At 38.5% G+C, this 19486-nt stretch overlaps 1 protein-coding gene across 1 annotated transcript in view; it reads right to left on the bottom strand.

Annotated features, from left to right (window-relative positions):
* DCLK2 (doublecortin-like kinase 2) overlaps positions 1–19480 on the bottom strand; it is a gene marked incomplete at its 5' end in the record, with an annotated part of 87011 nt that extends 67531 nt beyond the window's left edge. Inside the window, 2 exons of the mRNA XM_009700387.1 lie at positions 7941–8275; positions 19243–19480. Coding sequence (XP_009698689.1) covers positions 7941–8275; positions 19243–19480 — 573 coding nt within the window. The remainder of the gene's footprint in view (positions 1–7940; positions 8276–19242) is intronic.
* Between the last annotated feature and the right edge of the window lie 6 nt (positions 19481–19486).

Below are 19486 nucleotides of genomic sequence, written 5' to 3'. Positions count from 1 at the left end.
CTTCTGAGATGACTCACTACACGTTCAAGGTTCTGGGGTTTTTTTAATGCTGCTTCTGCAGCACCTTAAGCATCATAACTTTGTTAATTTTAAATAAAATCCTTACTGTTTCACATTTTCTTTTTTCCTCAAAATGGTAATTGGACTGGCGATATGATCCTCAGACAACTGTGATAAAAATTGTAAATACTTTCTATATAGTGGCCTTTGCATCACTGCATGTAATGAAAATGCTTTAGAAAGTGTTCCATAAAAAGATTTGTAGCTGGAAAAAGATCTCTGTATTTTCATATTTAGGGTATTTTTCAGATCCCTGCATCTATGACAGGGCACAGTTAATTTCAGCTTAGTTTCAGATAACACTTCCTTCCATAAATAACTACAGATGCGAATATTTCTATGTCCAGGACGGAGGCCAAAATTATTTCCTCTGCTTGAGTACACTATTTCCTCCTTTCTTCTAGCAATAAATAACCACAGCTTCCAGTTCTGAGCATACTGATTGAAAGTCTGAATAAGAATATCACGTAGCGGTGTCCATGGACGAATTAATTTCCTGTCATAAAGACTTCCTCTAGATTAGGGCCACCTTTAATTCTTTTGTCTTCCCCAGACTTGCAAGATTTGTATTCCACGCTGCCTAGACAGACATCTCTCCACAGTTGTTCTCTGAAACAATTCTAGCCTCTAGTACTACAAGCCCAACTTCACCTAAATCACGTTTCATATCACATATGAGAAGAGGTTTGCTAGCACCGGGATAAAACTTACTCTAGCTGTAAACCCTGCTGTATGAATTTTCTGTGGGATGCAAGTGTGTATACGCGCACATTTTAATGTTAACTGGCATTCAGATTTTTGTTACCTCTAGCTCAACAGCTCTTCCAAAGTTGTAGATAATCTTTAGTTACCAAAAATGCTCAAAAAAAACCGAAAAGGTTTTCAGAAACCTCAGAGACTGTTAGACCCCATTTATCTGCTCCAACAAAATCACCTCTTCGTTAATCTTAATTTTACAGTGGCTATTTACCACTGAGTTCCACTGGGTCCGATTAACTTTAAGGCTATTATTTCTTTTCCTATACACAGGGAAGACACAGAAGTCATTTCCTTTTTCTTTGTTGCTAGGTTTTTTTGTTCATCCCCCTGAAAACTTGTTGATGATCTTTCTCTAGTCTAAGCAATCCCATTTCCTTCATAGAACATGTTTTCTTAATTCTTTTTACACTTCTCTGGATTTTCCATAAGGAAGCTCTCTCTTGCTGCTATCATTGCATTGAGTGAGACAGAGCAGAATGGTCACCTGACACGTACATCAGAAACAAGACGATTGACCGTAACTTCTGTACGGGTGTTGGCTTTCCTCTCCTATGCACAACCACTAATTCATCTTCAGCTGGGATCCTTTACCACTTCAACCAGAACTACCTGCCGCTTCCTGCCTGCATTGTTAATAACCAGCGGGTCTAAGATTACTCAGCCTCCTTTAGCCTAAGGTATTTTTGCAGTTTGTCAAGATTATTCTAATTTTCCGTTGCCCAGGTTTCCTGCAGCTCATCTGTTTGGTGTGTTCTTTGTACTTACTAATCTAGTAAGTAGTACATTTTTTCTAGATCGTGCTTCCCTAGCTGACTGATGTGAAAAGACAGTGTCAAAAAAACTTGCTTCAGCTACAAGAAGTAGCCACTATTGTTTTCTTCCCCTTGTCTCTCTCCCCAGTCAAGTCATTGTTTCATAACTCTTTATTGTTAAAAAACCACCACCAATAAAACCCCCCAAAACCCCCACATCATACACTCTGTTGAAGCATTTTGTGTCCTGAGCTCAATCCAAAACAGGAGGCTCCCTGACCAGACAGGTGCTATGTCAGAACCCTTCAAGCCTGTAACCCACATAAAGATGGCTGTACCAAATAACGTGGAACTTTTCAACTTCCACGTAAGAGAGGCGTTCCACTGCTACCTATTTACTCAAAAAAGGGGAAAAGGATCCAGCCAACCATCAGCAAGTGATTCACTTCCTCAATTTTTTCCCCCATAATTCTCAGAGTGAAGTTTATTTAGCTCAACCTTAGGGACACTCATCTGCCCCAATGAATATTAGCTGTAGGACAATTAAACTCTTCTAGGACTCCTCCATACTCTTTTTCAGGGTTTCCCTATGCCTTAGAAAGTAATCTTCAGCTCTTCCACATTGGTCTTGTTTCATGTCCATCCAGTGACTGAGAAATATGGCTCTTGACAACATCTAGTACAAGCTTTTCTCTTCCTCCTCTGTACTGCGTGTATCTTTTCTGGTTTCATTTCCAATGCCACTTAGTTCCTGTTCTCTTGGAAGGTCCCTCTCTCGGAAGTTCTATTCTCTCTCTTTTAAAGTCAATTAAAATAATACTTCTGGTTGCATCTCCATCGATATGTTTTACTGTTTCTTACACAATATTAGTTTGCGGACTCATGCGAGCTAGAAAAACCTCAAACAAAAAAAAAAACCCCACGCAACCAAAGCAACATTTAAACCCCAAACAACAATATATATGCCTCTTTCAAGTTGATAGTCCATTCTTACATGCAGCACTGCTGCATCGAGAGGTCTCAGAGGTAATGTCCTGTTTCCATTCTCTCATATGTTGCACAGACTCTGCTGATAAATTTAAGTGTTATAAACCAATATAAAGGCTGCAGTGATTTCCCCCCCAGGGTAGATATAACTCTCATTTGTGTAATTTGCCACGTAGTAAGCAGATTAACATGCTTTTTCTTATGGACAACAGTCACAAATTCTGAAAAGCCTTTCTATCCAATGTATCTACTCCTTCAGTACTTACATTGTCAATCATATCCCTAGTGTCAAATCACCATGTAGCCTGGTACAGTTTGTTTGGCAAACTTTAAATTGCATTCTAAAAGTTGACTCTACCTCTTCTGACCCTCAGCCTTTCAGATGAATGCAGGGACTATCACTCCTGTTCAAAGTCTCAAAGCTAGGAGAAGAAAGACTCCTTGCCAAAAAATGCCAAACCTCTGTGAGATCTGCAATGCAGAGCATCACTCCCTTTGCAGCTGCCACTGCAGGTATACAGCATATAACTATATATAAGTCTTTTTAAGAGACGTGAGGAATGCAAGGGCTTAAGGATTTTTTTTTTCCCTCATACTTGCAGGTTAATGCAACATTTCAGCTTAAAGTGCTGGTTTAAATTTCAGCAGAACTAGAATTGAAAAAAAGTTGGAGCTTTCTATGTTCTTACAGAATTGCATGTAGCAAAAATTCAAATCTGTGCTATTTCCAATACATTTGTGAAAGTGGCTATACTAGGTTAGAGCCTGAGATGTACGATAAAGACTTCTTTTGGTTTCAGTAGCTTTCAATTACATATAATGCCTGCTAACATGGAAGCAAGTTTCTATTACAGTTGTTTCTCAGCCTGCAATGAGATGTCAGATAGTGATGTAACAGTACAACTAAATGACATTTAAAAAGGAAAAAAGTACACCTAACTCCTAGTGCCTGGTTCCTTAAAAAAAGCGTACTGCTGATGAATAAGATACGTCAAAAACCAAGTAGCCTTTCCATTATCATTAGGTAGGAGAGAATTGAACTAAAGGTATTTGCTAAAACTATCCAGTTAATTGCAATAAAATTATTTTTTTTAAAAAAAAAATCTCATCCAAGTATGACTTCGCATACAAAACTGGAAAACTGAGAAAACCAAATTCTTTTGTTCCAAAAACTTGTCTCAGTACTAAACAGTGAGCTCTCACTTAGATTAAGATTGTAGTAAAAATGCTATATTAATGGAGACTTTCAGACCTGAATGACAGAAGCCTATGTGCCAAAAGGACTGAAACAAGAATGTGGGGAATATTGGTTGTACTAATAAATGAGATGTCTCTTGCTCATCCCTTGTTTTGGTTTCTGCCCTCTATGATGGGTATGGTAACAGCTTCAGTTGGTCTCCTTAGTATTTCCAGTACATCTCTGCTAAGATTTTTCAATTCCGTCACTGGAAAATAAAAAATTACTGAGCGGAGAGCATGATGAGTCTGATGGAATACTTCCAAATGTAATAACTGCTTTTTCAGTTACCCATCTACTTTTAATGAACACCTTATGAAAAACTTCATTAACAGAAAATTGGGGAGCTTTTGGTTTCAGAGATAGCCACCAATATACCTGTAGCCCATCAAAAGAAACTTTTAAAATAAGGCTTATTGTGGTACGCCCCCACTATTTTGGGAACGGAGTATAGAAAAGGTGGCTCATCCACCTTTTCAATCCTGTTATGGATATTAATCCATGAAATTGCAACACAATACAAGCTTAAAAAGTTACTGTCTTCCTGGAGTGAAGATTTAGTTTTCTTTTTTGTGTCAAATAATACATGTTTTAGAGTTCTGTATGGCTTTTTGTGAGTTTCTCACTCCCTCCATACTTTATGTTATTTTAAACAATTAGTGCAGATAATTTATCATTAAGTTGCTACCCTATACTTTGCAATGACAGAAGTTTGAAGCTTGTTTAGCAAGATAGAAAGCCTCCATTCTCTTCCAAGATAACAAAGGGTTAACTTCCCAACTGAAGAAGTTTCAGTCTGACTGTCCTTGCTCCACAATAGGGTAGTGAGAGATTCCAGGAAAAACGCAGCCAACTAACGAAAACACTTTGGTCAAGCAAACGTATTAGGCAAACCTCAATGTCAGAAGCACAAAGACTGGAAGAGCAGAAGCCTGCACTGCAAAGTTAAAGCCTAGTTACTTTTACAGGAATATTTTCCCTTGCATAGAAACCATCACAAAAGTCTTGGGAGGTAAAAAAAGTTGGTTGCTCAAGAGCTTAAAAGTAAAAAGTCAAGCTTGCATCAATGTCGTTAAAAAAAAATTCTGTACTTGAGGCTACAAAGCACTGATATCCTAAGTTATGGCATCCATATTGAAAGTGAAGATAAAAGGAAACCTTGTAAGTGTTACAAAATCTTACAATTAAAAGCTAGATAATTGTCTGTCTTCGTACACGATAATCAAGGAAAATATCCAACTTGGATGTTATTCTCTGTGTTATTATCATCAAGATGTTGTTACAGTCAAGATTAATGAAGTCAGAAGGGTAAATAAAACTATTTTGAGAACATCCTTTCTGCTGTACTGCTCAAAATTAAAAGGATTTCTTCATAGATCACTGGTTTCATGATCATTTCTTACTACACGTATTAAATAGTTCTATTGGAAAACAAAATCACTGCGTAAGTTAACAGAACAACATATTCCCTAATAAAAGGATGCAAATTTTAAACATGCATGTTTTAAATACCTGAATTTCAGCATCAGTTCTGTATTAAACAGAAAATACAACCTAAATCTATTCTCACAAAAAGCACCAAAAAAATTTATTTCCTCAGAGATAAAAATATGAAGGAGTAGGGAACAGAAAAAAAAACACCCAAACAAAACCGAGAAACATAAGAGCTACATTTATAGGAACATAGCCATTTACAAAATGCCTTTTTTTTTTTTGTCTTTTAATGGTTGCCTTTCAAGCTGTGCCAACAGTACAACGAACATAAAAGATCTGCCTCCCTAGCAGATTTAGAAGAATAAGCAATTACTACATTAGAGAAAATAGGCTCAGAAATTTCCACCAATTGGTAATTGGCAGCAAAACGACTCTTTATTTGCCAAACCCCACAAAGCCCTTGGGCACCAACCTCTACATATACCAGTAATGAAGAAGAAAAAAAAAAATTCATCCCTATTGCCTTACACTGGCGTCAGCCCTTCACTTTGGGGGAAAAAGGAACAAACAAAAAATCCCCAGAAGTCTCTGTCCTCCTAGATAAGCAGAAGGAGGCTTTTATGACCAGGGTGTTCAAAGCCATAGGTCTTCTATCTGGGGCACTGTATCCCATGACCACTTCAATCACTATTACACACTATGGTTGTGCAAGCAAAGGCTCCTTCCCAAAGTCTACGGGAAAGCAAAAGGTTTTTCTTCCAAATGGAAGGGAAGTCTTGACATTTATGCACCACTACTGCTGAAACAGTTTACAGAGAGAGGCAATTGTAAGGAGCAGCTATTTGCAGGCTGTTAACAGTGAGAACTAAGGATTTCTCAACCCTGCTTGAGAACACCTACGTCTGCATCTGCAGTCCCAGCTTGATTATTGCCTGTACCACAGAAGGGCAGGAGGAGGTACTGCAGCAATTAGAAGTCTTATACTTATTTTGGAGCATTACCAATGATTTGTCATTCTCACTGTGGACTGAAGACAACCATCATCAACCACGGGTGAGATTTAATGTTAATTAATTTTATTGATCCCTGATACACTACTGCATCTTCCACATCAATGCAGACCAGTCAGTTTCTACTGTATTAACAATGCAATAAAAGAGGTGAATCTGAACTAAGAATCCTAGTTTTTGCAGTTTACTTTCCTCACTCTTTCTATCTACTTGCTTGAGAAGATTAAAATCATCTTATCTGAGACAGTAAGAGAAGACTTAATGGGCAGAAGAGACTAATTACTGTATAATAAATATTCTCAAAGCTATCTTATTATGATTTAAATTAAACATTACTAAATCACATTTCGAATGGTCCTAGAAAGGATTCTCTCAACAAATCGCGTTAACAAATCTAATTAAAAATCAAACCTATCAGAAGAGCTGAAGAACACATCATAGTGCCACCAAATACTGCAAATCAAGAGTCTCAGTGATGCATTTGCCTTGCTATATTTAATACGAAAGAATAGAAGTTCAAGTACCTAATTATAAAAAGCATATCCACAGCACACAGAACACAACCAGAGCAACAGACCTCATATCGAGATAATCTGAGTAAGTGCCCTTGTTCTGCAACATATTTGCTAGCAACTTTCAACCCCAAAAGGTGCTTTTTAAGTAGTCTATAGGATTACAATCATTATAAAAAGGTTGACAATAAAAATTCCCACATCTGTTTGAACACAATTGAAACTTTTACAAGTAGCTCATGCAAATATATAGGTATGCAGGTGTGCAAAAATACCTGTTGAATGAGCAAGGATCCAAATATTTAGTCAACAATACAATAGTCCAGGTGCCCGATACTGAATGCGATCTACTTCGCAGCCTGTGTCGTTCTGTATTCCTAAAGTCACAACGCTGTCAAAGTTCCACATCAGTGTCTTATAAAAGTATCAAGTATCACACTTCTGTTCAGTGAAGGGCTGAGTCATTAACCTGACTGATCAACAGCAAATGTATTCCTGACACTTCCTTAAACCCAGTGCAGTGGAATATTCCGTGGGCCACTCCTTTGTATTTCTGAGTGAGAATAAAGACCTACCGCGTCAATAATCCCGGCAATATGTTTTTGCAGTGCTGAAACTAAAAGCAAAAGCAAGTTGCAAAGATATGACCAACCCCCAGAATTCTTAATTTCAGATAAAATTCTTGACCTTAAATCATGTCAGTTACTACCTTCAGAAAGACATTTCAGCCCTTTTGCTACTTAAATAGCAATCTGTGGAAGGGAAATGGAAAGAGGTACAACCATGTTACTTATACCACTAAGCACTATGTAGCAGTCTGAAAGCATGACTCTGCTTCTGAAAACACATATATATTTTAACAAGTTTGCTTTAAAATGTTTCAAATAAACTGCATTACTTAATCAACAGGCACTTTTTTAGCAATGCAACAGAGTTAGTATATGACAAAAATACTTTTTTTTTTTCCACTTAGAACATAAAGTGGTCAACATCTTTTGCATTATATACAATTTTAATTTTTTGTAGATATTAACATTTTAATATAAATTTAAGAAGTTGTCATTTATTAAGCTGTCCTTATTCAGAAGCAGGTTAAAGGATACACAGTAACAAGAATTCAAGTTATGAAAACAAAAAAGCTTAGATTAACTCATAATTATTAGATGGTCACAGCAATTTATTCTCTTACCTGCTTTCCATCCAGTGTACAAAGTCTCTTGACTACACCGGAATCTAACTTAATGGCTTCTGTGATGTCAGTCAAGACCTGTTCGAAGGAGTGAGCAGTCTTCTTATTCAGCAGAATTCTCACAGCTTTCCGTGGTTTTACTCCACTCCTAATTACAGTCACTAATTTGGGCTTAATGAAATCTTTACTCTCCTTCACTTCACTCTTTGTGGATGTCAAAGACGTCAAGGATCGAGTGGACCCAGTCCTTATGTTCACACACCAGTTTGGATTGACATTCTTGGTGTAATCAACTTTGCGATACGGTTCATTGGATGCACATACATAACTTTCACCTGAAAAGAAGATGATATTTTCATAATTTAAGGGCTTTTGCAGCTTTTTGTCAATTTAAAAAGAAAAAAAAAATCATGAGGAGTGATTTTCCTGTATTTCAACTGCAAGAGGAGTAAATAGTACGATACAGTATCGTAAAAGTTACAAAACGTATACCTATTTAGATACATGCTAGAAAACTTTTAAACAACACTTTTACTTTCTGAACTCTAGTTTGGAGAGCTGATTTAGCTTAGAAGTTGATAGCTTATTCTAAAAGTAAGATAGTAAACTACTTTCAAATCCCTGAAGAATTACTGTGATCTGAAAGACTTTTTCATGTTTATTTTCCCATATCAATTACACTGCTTTCCAGTTTATCTTGTATTTACACCTTCTTGAAAGGATACTTGCTGTATCTGAAAGAAAAGAGATTATAATTAAGTCAAGTTAACAATGATTGATTTTGTTTAGGAAAGTTTGTCAGCCAGTTCTGCCTCCACAAACATCACTGGGACTGTATTCCACTGAGGTACAAAGAAACCATTTGGTGTGAGGCTTTATGGATGCCACTGCCTTGCCTGTATTCTTCCTCTTCACTCATTCCCATCATTCCTCCTCATATTCATAGACCAAGTGGTGCACAAAACAGAAACCAATACAGACAAAACCAAGACTCCTCTTTCTCCAAAAAACGAGCAAAGAAAAATGAGATGTTTTCAGCCCATAAACTCCTTGAATGGGATTTCCACACAGCTGCATGCACACAAACACTAATCTACAGGTAGGGGAAAAAAAAAAACAACCAACCAACCCACACATCTTAGGAAGAACTGTGGTAGCCTAGAAGCTTATGCCAGCCCAGAACTACATGCTAAGTTGCAAAAAGTCTCCAAGCAACCTGATTTAATCACACCTGCTTTGAGCAAGACATTGGATGAGATGACCTCAGAAGGTCCCTTCCAAACTAAATTATCCTATGCTTCTAAATAGGTGGACAGTTCTCTTTCAGCAGCTGTTTTCAGAGACCTTTCACTCATCTATCACGTTACTGTAAAACAGCATGAGATAACTCAAATTTTGTTATAACAGCTCAGCTGCAACAGAAAGCAAAGGCTTCCCCCTCTACATCCTCTAATACTAGATTCAAAGGACTATGCTTATTTTCTGAACAACTTCTAATAAGCCATGAACCTGTCTATCTCTAAACACATTGCTGCCAAATAAGCAGCTGGTAGTTCTAATTCATACCAACAGACTTACACTATAACTGCTGATCATTCTGTATGGTAAAAACAGTTTAATAGGTAAAGCAGAAGCTGTGCACACAAGCAAAGCAAAAGAAGGAATTCATTCCCCAGTTCCCCTGGGCAGGCTGGTGTTCAGCCATCTCCAGGAAAGCAGGGCTCCATCACGTGTGATGGGGACTTGGGAAGACAAACGTCATCACTCTGAATGTCCCCCCCCTTCCTCCTCCTTCCCCCAGCTCTATACGCTGAGCGTGACATCATACGGTGTGGGATATCCCTGAGGTCAACGGGGTCAGCTGTCCTGGCTGTGTTCCCTCCCAACTCCTTGTGCCCCCCCAGCCCCCTCGCTGGTGGGGTGGGGTGAGAGGCAGACAAGACCTTGGCTCTGGGTAAGCCCTGCTCAGCGACAGCTAAAACACTGCTCATCAGGAACTAAAACATCCCTGAGTTATCAGCATTGTTTCCTGCACAAGTCCAAAACACAGCCCCATACCAGCTACTAGGAAGAAAGTTAACTCTACTCCAGCCAAAACCAGCAAAAACCCTTAGGACAATTTTTGCCACAATTACGTGTTAAACTTTTTATGGATGCACCTAGCCAGTGCCTTTATTTTTGTGTGGGCCAGTTGGTTAAGAATGCTAATTATTATTTCCTCCTACAAAAAATGAACAAAAGGTAATTTAGTCATTATTCTGGGTGCATAATATTAGGCATTCAACTTTGTGAAGTCCCTGACCACTTACTTTGAATTTTATTGATCTGCATAAGACTTTGGTAATGTTTAATCATCCTTTGGTAATAATTTATATATAAATAAACCTGACAGCATCCTCTGCATGAGAATACCTTTCTAAACATACTGAATGTCCCTAGCATCTCAAGGATTTTACATAAGCTTCAGTACATGAAGTCACCTGTCGCTTCAGAGTAAGCTCTTCAGTACAGCCTGTCCAGCTGTGCGCAAGAGCTAAATAAATTCTAGCAATCGGAACTACAAGGTACTCAAAACTCACCATTATTATCAGAATTGTCCTTTCAAACTCAAAAAGAACACACCTTCTAGACCATTGAAAAAAACCCAACAAACACACACAAGACAATTCAAAGTTAAATCAAGCTTCAGTCCTGAAGTTTAACAGAGTTAAAAAAAAAAAACCACCAAAAAACCCACAAAAAAATCATCAAAATGAAGGCTGTTCAGAAGCAGGCTCTCCAACTGGAAATAAATTAATTGCTTTACATAAAGTAGTACAGGTAGGGAACAAAAGGTCCCTTTGCTAGAGGATTTACCATAGAAGAGTCTCAACATGGTATGCTAACTTTCTCTTTTACGGACTCATAACAGAGTATCTTCTTTAGACTGTCATGGAATGTGATCTACTCGCTGTCAGCGCTGTACTACACCACCCTTTAAGACAGCACAAATTGTCCTGTTATAAAAGTTTCAGATAGTATTCATCCAAAAAGATCTTTATTTCTTTAAAATAGCAGTGTAAAACTCTGCCTTCTACTAGTTCCTTTGCTTGATCCATGAATAAAATAATTTCTTGATTATCCAAATAGGTTGCAATACCCATTTACTACAGATTTCTTATTATCATTTCTTTTCCTTTAAGCAGAGGCCTGAGTTTTCTTTTTCTGATGAAAAGAAACAGGAAGTGCTTTCAACTTAAAACAATATAATACCTTAAAGGAACAAATTTCAAATAACTTGTTTCAGCTGCATTTAGCCAAGCCTGATGTTGAAGCACAAACTATTTGAGCTTCTCAAAAAAAAAAAAGTAACTGGCAAAACCGATCACAAAATTTCCTATAACTGGCAGATACAAGAATGACTAATTATGTGAGAACTGTAGTAAATTACAGATTGTTTAGTAAGTGTTTTGAATTCCATGCTTGCTTTCTTACATCAGTCATATAAACTAAACTTAGTAACACAGGTTTTACATGGAAAACAGATTTTACTACTACACCTGCAAGGCAGGCACATATGGCTGGATTAGAGCAAGGACTGTAAGTGAGAAAACATGCACCCAGTGACTTGCTTGGCTCATGACTTAAAAGATAAAGGATGAAGTTTTTACTCTATTGAAATTACTAAAACTTCTAATGACTTCACCACAGCCAGGACTTTACCCACAGTTTCTAAGTTCTATTGAGAACCTTCCAAAATTCAAAAAAAAAACCCGTTAGAAATGGAATATAATTAGGAAGCCAATTGCTGCCTTCTGCATAAAGAGTTATTTTCTAGGAATGAGTTAAACATTCATTTGTTTGGTTTAACAGGGGTATATGATTGATTATTCAACAGAAGAAAATATTTAAGGATGAAAATAACGGCAGGGGTAAGTTAAATTACACCTATAGAGTTCACTACAGGAAACTTTCCTACAGAATGGTGTATTTAAAAAGCATGCCTAAGAAAACACCACCCCTTGATGAGCAGGCATTAATTTTCGACAACTGTGCTATTGTTTAAATTATTTTAGCCATCCTCCAAAGTAGAAAATGAATTTATATATGTCTATTTGGAAGAAACATCAAGTCATTTGTAAGAGTGTTATCTCTCTTTTGTGTTATATTTTGTAGGTAAAAACCTGAAAGTGTAATGTTGTATGTAATATTTGCTCACAGCTTTAACTTACAATCTGATTTTAAATCTGCTTGGGATTAATTAATGCATAAATACACACTTCTGATAATCTCCACTCTCCCAGAAAACTAATATTTGTAGAATAACATACAGCACTTCATTTTGGGGGGGTTTAAACCAGTCGAATTGATTTCAAAAATTGTTAACATAGTAACAAATAACTTCACAGTTAAAATCACATACATAAGTAAGTTTGGCCGCTTCACTAACTACCTTGAATGAGATTTTTCATATGTCTAACCTAAATACATACCATCTCAATTACTAATTCTGAGACTTCAGTCGCATTTTGATCAGGCTGTAGCTTTTTTTTTTTTGTCATTTGTACATCTACCAGCCCTAGAAAGTCGACACAACTCCACAAATAAGCATAAACAATACTTCAAATACTTACATTGCTGACTTCAGTATGGTCAATTTTATGGTTTGAAGACCCACTTTGCATTTATCATCTTGCAAGATTTTAAGGCTAATGCATTCTAGCCTTAACTGGCACATAGTCACAGCAGTTACATTACTGGAAATAAATACCATGTCTTTAGCTTACAACATTAGCATTAACATGAATCAGCTCCCTAGTTTTTAGACCAGATAGTGAAGTTAGTCCCTAATATTGCACTGAGATTTGCAGGTAAAGAAGTAAACTATAGACTAATGAAGTAGAAAGATCTATTAAACAATACTTTTTTTTTTTTTTCCCCCTGCATTTAAAAAAAAAAAAAAAGCAAGAATTACAGATGAAGGTTACAGCTGGGACTCTGAACCCAGCCAAACTATTCTACAGCAGAAAGCTTAACTAGGCTGCAGAGCAGTTTTGGCAGAAGTATGAAACCTCCTTATAAATTGGCATTATAATTTCAACAGAGCATATGTGCCATCCATCCGATGCTTCATGACAGCACCCAGAGCAATCTAAGAGTGTCAATTCTTCCACAAAGAAATCCTGCTACCATCAAAATTCCTCAAATGGGGCATATGCTCATTTAAAAGGAGTAACATCTGCTGATATTTTGGGTCACAATATAATCAACAAATGGAATAAGTTTACTTCTGATTCTCTATGCCTTATTAACATTAGAAAAACAACTAGAAGACATGAAACACTGCCTATTAACAAGGAAACATTACCTGCCTCTAAGTAATTTACCTGTACCGCATTAATAGCCAGATGCATTATCCATGAAGCAAGACCTTTGTGCATGTTGAGTGTATAGTTTAAGCACCGTGTAGAAGGCTTCCAGTTCCAGAGAGCCAACAGTGTCAACATAATACTCGCCGTTCCTTCACAACAGTAAAACACAGATGATAAACACAGAAAATGGATAAAAGAGAAAACCAGACTACATTGGTCAATCCAACTGATAAATAGCCGCAGACCATCAGTTGCCTAAATACTGTTTTGCTTATTTAAAAACTCATCCACAAAGGTTTTCTTTTGCCATCTGTTTCTTCAACACTGTTATTCACAGCAAACGTGCCTAGCTCACCTTTCAAGATATAAATGCAGGGACAGAGTAGGGTGTACGTGAACTCTCCAAAATTCAGCCACGCAATTTTAGGTAGCGATAGGAAAAAAAGGATGTATCTTGTCCTTTTGCATCACAAGTGTACGTCTCTTGCAACTATGTGCAGTTTTGAGGAAACACAGCTGCCTGACAACTTGGGGTTCTTCACAGCACAAGTTTTGTGAGCTGAAGCCCACTGCTAGGCACTTAACAAATAGCCTAGAAACATCTAGACTTTTTGTCCTTAAAAACAGAGAGTACTAAAGAAAGACCTGTAGATATTTCATGTTCCTTAGGATTAGGTTAAAAATCAACTGTGGATTTGCCATGTAGTGGGTAATTTAAGGAAGAAATCAAGTGTACAATACAAAAACCCTGAGTCGGGATATTTCAAACAAAAGTCTCTGAAAAAGGCTTTCTGGCTTGCTTTTTGCAAGGTGTTAACAAGGACTAACTACTGTCTCCCAAGAGCCACACAAAGCACCACACTTTTAAATGACACAGTGCATCACAAAGAATGATATAGCTGACACAGGTAAAAACATCCCTACAGAAAGGAAACCTTTAGTCTCCATAGTTTTTAAGCACGTGTTCCCCTATGAAGCACACAGGACAGGGCAGGTTTCTAGGTACATTTCATCTATCCATCTCACGTTCCTCAGCTTCTTTTGGCGGAACTCATTAGTTTCAAGGGTGCCAAAACCTGCTGATTCAGCATAGCACAGTAGTTATTAGGGCTACTAACCGTCTAACTTCAGGAATCACAGGAGAGAATCCCTTTTGTGTTCTGTAACACAAAGCCAAGCAGATTTCCGGAACAGTATATTTACAGCATGTATGAAAGGACTGAGCCAAAAATAAAACCACCCCTTTTATGAATGATTAGGTTATTTAGATCTCTCCTTCCTTTCTTTCACAGAACTTCCTTCCTCATCAGTTTCTTATGACTCCTTCACTTTCGCATCACCTCCAATAACCCTGTGTAAATCACGATCTTTCCTCATCTACAGCATTTAAATTCCCCATGTACTTCTTAGAACTTGGGATGACAACCAGGATTTTAGCAGATGACTAATTGCTCCTAATTCTCTTTTGACTTTATTTATGCACAAGGTCCAGATGACAGCTTCCTACAAGCTTTCACAGAATCACAGAACAATTGAGGTTGGAAAGGACCTCTGGAGGTCATCTGGTCCAACCTCCTGCCCAGGCAGGGTAAAAACTTTCAGAAGACACTTAAGGTCATCTGGTATCAAACCCACCTAATACCACGTGCATCCTCCACAGTAAGTAAATAACTCTTTTCAGGTAAATTACATTTCTCCTGTCCCTGAAACTAGGAGATGCACTGCGGTGGAGCTATTTTATTTTGTTTGGATGGGAAGTTAACTAGCAATTACATCCATATTTCACATCCACGCCCCATTGCTCCAGGACTATGTAACTACAGTGATTTAAACATATGCTTTTAATGCTTTTTAATCCTTCCTTTTTACCATTCTTTGTTAAACTTGCTACATTTGCCTCTTTTTAAAGCTATATTTGCCTCTTTTTAAAGCATTACAGCGCTTGGCTTTAGCACAGGAAGGTAATCATACCTTTTGGAAGAAGCAAAGATACAAACTGCCTACTTGGTGTTACCATCTGCTTGCCCCGACAAGAGAAAAGATATTCTTGACCTAATATAACAGTGTGCATTGACTAGAATCACAGGTACTTAAGGAAGATTAAAATGTATTATGCAGTAACAACAACAATGATCTAATGCAGAAAATACTTGGATTGTTCAATACCTCATTTCAAAAACATTCTTTTACTCCGTGTTAGTGTGGCAGAGCCCATTTCTTTAAAGCAGATACTGCCCTGTGCTACATGTCCCAGCCATGCATAAGGACTGCCCTGCTCAGAACCTTCCCTACAGGTGCCTGTTGATTGTCTGCACAACCATGCAGACAAAACTACTGACATTTTATAAAGGACTGATTACTTCAGCATTGTAGCTGAAAGAACAAAGACTGTTAGCAATGCTTCCCACCTAGGGAATTAGAAAAATTCCCTATCGCATGCCAAATCAACGTAACTTTTCTCGCCAGGAACAGAGTCTACATTTGGTTTCCTCTCTCCAAATCCAACAGTATCTCCTAACTTCACAGCAGACCTTAACAATCAGGATTCTCCATCTCTTTCACTACCAAGACAATGAAAGCACAGGATAGCGAGACAGAGCGTGATCGACACCAACGTAAAACACAAACCTCAGTACTAAAGAGCTGCACAGTTCTTACTATTATCCTTGTGTCATGCTTTAGGAAGCTTACATTTTTAAAGAAAACTGGAGGATTTAAACAAACAGTTAACTTTGGTAGAGAATAAAAATGAAACTATTCTTCCATTATTGCTATTGAAGGGAAAATATAAAATTACACTTGGAATCTCCTATTCAAAAGTAAAAAGTAGTGTAATGTCTGACAGTAAAATTGAAAGAAAGCAAGCAATAAGAAAGTCATAATATTCCCAACCCCCATCCCCTCTCTGGATCTGTCTGCTCAAATAAGATCAGGAGCAGACAATGAAACTCTTCACTCCTCTCATTCTAAGCAAGCAATGAAAACTGTCAAACTCATGAGCCGTAATGTTTCCTAATCTACAGGGGCTGGGAATATAAACGGTATTTGCCTAAGGCTGGTCCAGCACAGCATGTTTTTTTGACTGTCACAGCCAGTTAAGAAAAGCAATATGCTTAAAATGGAGCTTGTCAGTTTTTGACTAATAAACATGATCTGGTCAAATTTTTAACTGACTTAATCTGCAACAGTAATATTCAAAACCTACAGCATCTCTGTGCATTAGCTATTTTCTTCTTAAAATGATAAACAGTAAAACAGATTGCCAAATACAGCCAAACCCCAAAAAGCTTTCATCAGTGACTCAATTCAGCTAGTTTGGACTATTATGATACAGAATTTGATACTGCCAGCTTTTATACCCCAGACAGATATTAACCTGATAAACAGCAAATAGGCCTTAAAGAGCTTGCCTGCACTGGGGCACATCGATGTCCAAGAGCTACACACACAGGCTTGAGCTGAGGGAGGTTTAATGCAGATCTTGCCGGCTTGGCAAGGGTGGCTGAGCACTCACCTTCCGCTTACTTCATAGAGTTGCCACTACTGAACCTGAACTGCTGTGATTCCACGTACCAGTTCAACAACGCTGAGGATGTGCAACTAGACTAATCAATTAGGTATTGCATCGAGTAGCCATGTTTGGTCTGGTGTTCAGCCTGCAGCTGGCATGCACAGCAGCACTTTAATTTTATTTTCCTTCCTGAAAATTAAAAAGCAATACAGCAAAACACCATTCAAAACTACTTCTGGTGCTACCGCAGTTGAAGCTTTACAATATTACCAGTGTTCAAGCACTTATTCTAGAGCAGAAATTCAAGCTTGCTGTGCTGGAACTACAAGAAATAAAGAAAATAACAACAAAGCAGATCCTATTCCAGCATGTCAAGAACAAAAGGTCTGGCAAGGAGCTCAGATAATTTCAAGGAATGATGGATCCAGTACTTTGTTTTCTTCCCGCCCCTGCATATGCTTTCCTTTCACTGCATGGTGATTAGACTTACGCTGGTAAAGTTTTTGGCATGATAACTGGAGAATATACTAATCCAATTATGATGCTACAGGATTTTCTTAAGATTCCCGAGAGTTGTAACGGTCATGGATAGATGACTAAGTAATTGGGACTCTTTTTTTCTCCCCTTCTATTTTACTGAGAAAGCATGAAAGTGGCATTTCAGTTGTGACATTTGTTTTGCTTTATTCTTCCAGTGAAGAGCAATGACAAAGGTCACTCCTTCCATGAGTATTTGAAGAGATAGGAAGTAAGTTTTTGCTTTCAGTTATTCACTTAAATAGAGTTGTGAGAGTATACACTGCTTTTATACTATTGTCCAGCAAGTCCTTGTCTTTGTTTTAAGCCATAAACCTTTAAGATCATTCCTTGTGCAACATTTCAAAACTGACCCCAAGTTATCATTAGTTTATCCAATTTTTTGCTTCATCTCCTTCCCCACCATCCCCACTCCAACATCTTTTTTTTTTTTCCTAGCTATCTCCAAATTAATCACCAAATAATGGAAAAGTTTTTCATTGATTTCACATTTATTTTGCCACAGAGTCAGCATTTCACTCTACAATCATGTCATATTTCCTCTGTTTTGACTGGGGCACAGCATTACGGTAGATCACATGATGGGGAAAGTCCTCAGACACTATGTTACTATTTGAAAGTGCACTTTCATGGGTATGTTTTTTGAGTGAGACCCCCCTGGATGCAGCAAACGCTGTAGCCTCTCTCTTCCTCTTGCATGTTCTGGACAGGCTGGTCCCTAACTCCCAGTGCCTTTACTAGTAGATTATATAAAGATCTTCAGGTTCTCTTACTCATCAAATTCTCCAGGTGTGATTCAGCATTGCTTTGAAAAGGGAATTTTCCAAATAAAGCTTAAAGGATACACAGCTGAAGGCCTAAAAGGGAGGAGGCATTAGAAGGCCTACAAATCCTACTTCTTCATTACTGCAAATCAGCTACACCTGGCATATAGAGTAACTGGGTGGAAGACTGCACTGGTTGATGTATTAGATACCTGAGGAAAAGCATCAAGTGTAAATTAATTATGAACCTCACAGTGTGCACAACATAATCAATGTATTTGGAAGGCTGATTCATGTAATGCTGAGTTTAAACTGTATTTGAAGACATCATGAGGGAACATGGGAGACTTCTGCTCCTTGTTGTGGTAATTCTCATTCCCTACAAACAAGAGGCATATGTTTCATTCAGAAAAGAGTACTTCTGGACCCATTTTGAGATACAGTCAAGTGCTGCTCTGATTTGCAAGGTCTACATAACCTTAGCAGTTAAGTCCCATTAGCAAGAGCTACTTAGGGACAAATTTGAAAAGCATTTGATTCTACAAAATGTTTTTGGAAGTCAGACAAGGTAGATAATTCCCTCTATGAAGACAGGCTCTGATCACATTTGAAAATAGGACTTTACTCCAGCTCGTTCTAGTAAGTGGTAGAGTATAAATATCCCTCTTCACAGCACAGGGGCTTTCTCTCTGAAAGCTTAAGCCACTGTGAGGCATCGATGACAGTGTTATAGAACTAAATTACAGCATTTCCCTCTCTTACACATGGTGATGACTGAAAGGTAGCCAAGAACTTTACTATGGATGAAAAAAGTACCTGCTGCTTAACTACCATCAGAGTCAACCCATACATATGCAGACAGCACTCGTCTGGGTGATGGGAGAAGTGGAAAGTCCACACTGGGAAAATGAGGCCTACCGCACCTCACAGCGGTGGGCAACCCCTGCCTGCTTGCCCTCGGGGGCTCCACGGCCACCTCCCTCAGCTTTGATCAGGGTAGCCAGAGCAAAGCCCACCCCAGAGAGAGCCTGCAACCCACCATCAGGCCCCATACCACCATCGCCGGACCTCGACATGCCAGGGCAGAACCACCCACAGCCTGCACCCTGCTTGCCCCTGGCCCACTAAAGCCCCCTCACCTTCCACCAGCTCGTCCAGGCTGGTGAGCTTCTTGCTGCCATCGATGGTGTAAATGGTGCGGACGCCCTGGGGTAGGTTCACGTTGTCCGACAGGGACCGGGTGAGCTCAGCGAGGAGGGCATCGAAGGAGCGGAAGCGGTCGGTGGAGATGGCATACACCAAGCCCTTGAAGTACCTGTCCCCGTTGCGGTAGAAGCGGGCTTTCCGGGCTTTCTTCTCCGAGCTGAGCGCCTGCAGGGTCCG

This window comes from Cariama cristata, unplaced genomic scaffold (genome assembly GCF_000690535.1).
Source record: "Cariama cristata isolate BGI_N322 unplaced genomic scaffold, ASM69053v1 scaffold2700, whole genome shotgun sequence".
NCBI lineage: Eukaryota > Metazoa > Chordata > Aves > Cariamiformes > Cariamidae > Cariama > Cariama cristata.
This window is presented reverse-complemented; position numbering and strand designations above follow the sequence as displayed.